The sequence below is a fragment of the Morone saxatilis genome, unplaced genomic scaffold (assembly GCF_004916995.1).
Source record: "Morone saxatilis isolate NCDOM2014 unplaced genomic scaffold, NCSU_SB_2.0 Contig18, whole genome shotgun sequence".
Lineage (NCBI taxonomy): Eukaryota > Metazoa > Chordata > Actinopteri > Moronidae > Morone > Morone saxatilis.
This window is the reverse complement of record NW_023339740.1, coordinates 19,326,595-19,331,060: the sequence shown is the minus strand read 5'-3', so window position 1 is coordinate 19,331,060 and position 4,466 is coordinate 19,326,595. Positions and strand designations below refer to the sequence as shown.

General features: G+C 41.5%; 1 protein-coding gene across 1 annotated transcript; it reads left to right on the top strand.

The window, feature by feature from the left end:
• The first annotated feature begins 529 nt into the window (after window positions 1-529).
• Window positions 530-3,790, top strand: LOC118327813 (inhibin beta B chain). The gene is made up of 2 exons (XM_035661279.1): window positions 530-942; window positions 1,390-3,790. Exons 1-2 carry the CDS (start codon window positions 573-575, stop codon window positions 2,169-2,171), a joined length of 1,152 nt encoding a protein of 383 aa, XP_035517172.1. The 5' UTR covers window positions 530-572; the 3' UTR covers window positions 2,172-3,790.
• Window positions 3,791-4,466: the final 676 nt, after the last annotated feature.

Below are 4,466 nucleotides of genomic sequence, written 5' to 3'. Positions count from 1 at the left end.
TCGGCAAGAGTGACGGCAGGTTGCGTATCCTGCCCTGGAGAGGACAACGAGGCACGGAAATGACCTGTTGTGATAAACGGCGGTGATGACCTCATTATATCCCACCAAAAAAAAAAACCTAATCAAAAGCCCATCACTGTAAAAGCATACAGGTTTGTTCATGCAAAGCAGCGAGTACGGTCAGTTTTGTGCCACTAGTTGTCCCATGTCTGTGTCTGGGACTGTGTGACTCAGTAGCCTACGTGTGGACGCGTGTTTTGTGAGTGTTGTGTGAGTGAGCACGACAGACAGATGCTTTGCCAGTAATTTCCTCGGTGCCCCGATGCGCTCATTGGTGCGTCCCTCCAACGTGTCACCACTTTTTGTGGATTACCTCAGATATCTTTACCATCAGGAGGGTGAAACACCATTCATTTCTCTCAACTCCTGGTGTCCACCTGCGAACGAGGACCTCTGACAACATTAGGGAAACTTGTCGCTTTCAAAGAACAACTCAGGAGAAAAGGATTTGAAGATTTAGTTTGATTTAGTTTTTATAGTTTGAAGTTCTTCTACACACGCCGAGCACTACAATGCATGTATTTACTTCAGAGTCGAGGATGCCGCTGTCTTTTTCATTCCCAGCCTTTCTGTTTTTGGCACCCTTGTTGATAAAGGGTCTCTGTGTCAGTGGCTCTCCGGGCTGCGCGTCCTGTGGCTTGCCGGCGATGGAGAAAGACGCGGAGCAAAGGCTGATGATAGAATTTGCCAAACAGCAACTTTTGGACAAGCTGCACCTGAAAGAGAGACCAAACATCACTCATACGGTGCCCCGGGTGGCGCTCCTCACTGCCCTGCGCAAACTGCACTCGGGGCGCGTCAGACAGGATGGTACACTTGAACTAGAAAACAATATACCTACCAAAGATCAAGGCTATGAAATAGTCAGCTTTGCAGATATAAGTAAGTTTGGTATTCACCTTTTACACCGTTAAGCTGTTTTTTTCTCTGTATGAAGGGCGCCCCGACCTCGCTTTACGCATGTCAGTGCGTAAAATGGACATAAATTAGGTCATGGTGTCCGTGTATCAAATTCACTGCTTTATTTAGTTGTATTGTTCCATAAAATGTGGTTAAAGTTTAGGTCTACAGTATATGTCGTCAATATTTAGATGTAAACACAAGTATAATATGTCTGCAGTGCTTATTGTTAGTTTATATAAAGGGTCAACTATAATATAGTGATCAGGTAAAATGCTTTAAAAAAGGCGGCAGTAGATTGACTGATTGTCCTTTATTTTCACATGAATCTGCACGTTTTAGAAAATGCTTGTGTAAAACAGGTGACATCTGTTAAATGACCAAAATATTAACAGTCTGTCTTCTTCTTAAATTGTCATTGATCCGTAGATGAGACAGAAACTGGTGATAAGGCCAGCCTCAGTCTTACCTTCCAGTTTCTGCAGGAACATGGCCAAAGTATCCAGGTCCTCCAGTCTTCTCTGTGGATCTACGCCCGCTCCTCTGAAGATCCTCACCGAGACTCCCGCCTCTCTGCCCGGGTTTTCCTCTCCGCAGATGGTGGGCAGTCAGGCTCTAACCGCACCCTGGTGATAGAAAAGATGCTGGAGGTCCAGGAGAGTAACTGGCACACCTTCCCCATCACCCGCACCCTGCAAGCCTTCCTGGATGGCGGACAGCACAGACTGCGGCTGGAGGTCAGCTGTGATGAGGATGGGAAGAACCTTTGCTCTCTGGATGGCTCTGCTGACACCCCCAACCAGCCCTTCATGGTGGCCCAGGTGCGTCTCAGAGAAAACCCCTCCAAGCATTTACTCAGGAAGCGCTCGCTTCGCTGTGGTGAAGATGTTACTGTGTGCTGCAAGAGAGACTTCTACATCAAGTTTAAGGATATCCAGTGGCACGACTGGATCATTGCACCCGAAGGTTACCATATGAACTACTGCATGGGTCAGTGCCCCCAACATCTGTCCGGCTCCCCAGGCATAGCATCATCATTCCACGCCACTGTCTTCAGCCAGCTGAAAGTCAATGGCATTAACACGGCTGCATCTTCATGTTGTGTTCCCACTGAACGGCGGCCACTCTCCATGGTGTACTTCAACTCTCAGCACAGCATCGTCAAAACGGACGTCCCTGATATGATAGTGGAGTCCTGTGGATGTACATAATGGGCTGCGTATAAAAGACATGGCATAGTTAATAGTAGATTTGTTTTTAACACAGGAAACTGAAAAGAATTACGTGTGTATTTGTTGACGGACAGATACAAACGAGAGAAGATGGAAATTGAAGTTAGGTAAATAGCAGGCACAAAGAAAAATAATATTAGTATATGCTATTATTATGGCACTCTGGCATATTCTATCAAGCATTTATACAAAATTGAAGATTTAAATCACTTTTATTTCTTTTGTTATATATTAAGAAACCATACTGTTTGTCATTCATTATGATTTTGTAAGAGTCTTATAAGATGCAGTATGTAAAGAGTGCCTAGAACCAGCCGAGTTAATCTAAATAAGATTATACACTGAGTCTGAATTCAGACAAATTTTCTTCATCCATATGTCAAAGGCATACACTAAAGAGAGGGTAGAAACTAACCCTGAATTTATGGCATACTCAACACAGATAAGAAAGGTGTGTTATTAATGTCAGACATTTATAGTGGTGACAAGCAGATCAGGCCAGGGCTGATTTATGGAGGTCACAAGAAACACAGAGAGATTAATATACAGCCTTTGTTGTAGTGTAAGCTTTAAAGAATGCAATCTTTTTCGTCATATGTAGGTTATTTATTCAAAATTGCTGCTGGGATTCAGTTCAAACTAAAATGGCAATGTATATAGTCATTTCCTTGGCTTCTGCCTTTCCTTAGCCTAATTGAATGCTGCCATTTTAAAGCAAGGCTTTTTAAACAATGAAAGAGATCCTTGATTTAAAGTGTGCCTTCTCCATTAACTCGCAATGACTAAGTGCAACATTGACATTGAGTATCGAGTCATATTGGTCTGAATACTAAAGTATATCACTTCTATATTTTTTTTATTTCTTTTTACATTACTGACCAATGGAATCATTTATGTAGACTTTTGACCCAATTATTTGTATTCTGATATTATGACTTTTTCTTTCTTTCTGCATCCAAAATATTTTCATTTGATTGTGAACTTGTGGCAAGAAGCAGTGCAAGAAAACACTGAACTGAAATGGTTTGAACAGGTACAAGCTGCCCTGAGTTCTGTCTGTACAGCCAATGCCTCATGCATATTGAAATATGTTTGGTCAGCATCTCCACTGTATTATTTACACAAGTCGACTAATCAGTTGGGTAACTATGGCTCTGACAGTGTATGAACCCAAGGTCATATCTCAGCAGCGTGAGCAAACATTTAGCTATTGCTTCAGTGTCAGGTAATGTGAAGGTCTGTGAGGCAGGTGGGTCAATGAGCATGTACTGTTGCACGTTGGCATTTATGTCTCTCAAAGTCTAAAGTTTTCTTTGGGTGATGTGAAATTAGAAGCTTTCCAGCTCGGACAATCTCCTAATCATTTTGGGGGATTTGAAAACATCTTCCTCATATCCCATTCAAACTTAGTTTTGAGTATGCACAGTACTATGTCCATACCATACTAAAATAACTTGATTTGAAGTGTGTGGGTGTTGGTGGGCATTACTGTCCCACAATGCAAACAGTGGTGCAACAGCTCACAAAACAAATAAGCATAACAAAATCAGAAAAACTGTTCAAGCCACTGTATATGAGTTTGAAAAAAGAAAAAGAAATTGGCAGTAGTGTTTTAAAGTCAAAGACACCTGTCAGTACATGCCTTGTGTTGTTTAATGTTTGGAAGAATTATATAGTGCAATTATTTCTTGTATACCAACTACAAAAGCATTGCACTGCTAGTACCAAAGATGTCCATAGTATAGATTTGAGACCCAGGCCTTGTCTACTTCTCGCCTATGTTTACACTAAGCAGTGTAAAAGTCAAAGATCTTTTCTGCTTCCTGGATGAAGTTTCATGCGTTTGTCCTTACTGTGTTGGTAAACTGTACTGCCATGATACACAGGAAATTTTTCCGTCAATAAGATGGGGCATTTCGCCCAAAGATTATAACAAGTTACAACAGTCCAAATATTCCACCAACTTCTTTCACCTCTCTCTGTTGCCTCTAAAAGCTGCACTTAGTAGTATTTCTTTGTAGTATTTCTGCGTAAAATCATTTTGACGCTAGAGTTTATTGTTTATTATTTTATCTTGTATGCACCCCCTGTCCCAGGACTAAATGTGACATTGAGGTGCTATCGTAACGTAACTTACTAAGCACTTTATCACCCTACTGTATTTTTAGAGCAAATTTTGCTTGATAACTCAGGTGAGCACAACCTAGAAAATGTAAATAGGCCTACTGAAAGCATATGTCAATCAGCTTATTTTCTTAAGCTCTAGTTGTGTTT

What these genes read in the sequence shown, in the direction of transcription:
- LOC118327813 (XM_035661279.1), top strand. Translation starts at nt 573, where the DNA reads ATGCATGTATTTACTTCAGAGTCGAGGATGCCGCTGTCTTTTTCATTC. An exon ending in AGTCAGCTTTGCAGATATAA is followed by an intron (nt 943 to 1,389) that starts GTAAGTTTGGTA and finishes ATTGATCCGTAG; the next exon opens with ATGAGACAGAAACTGGTGAT.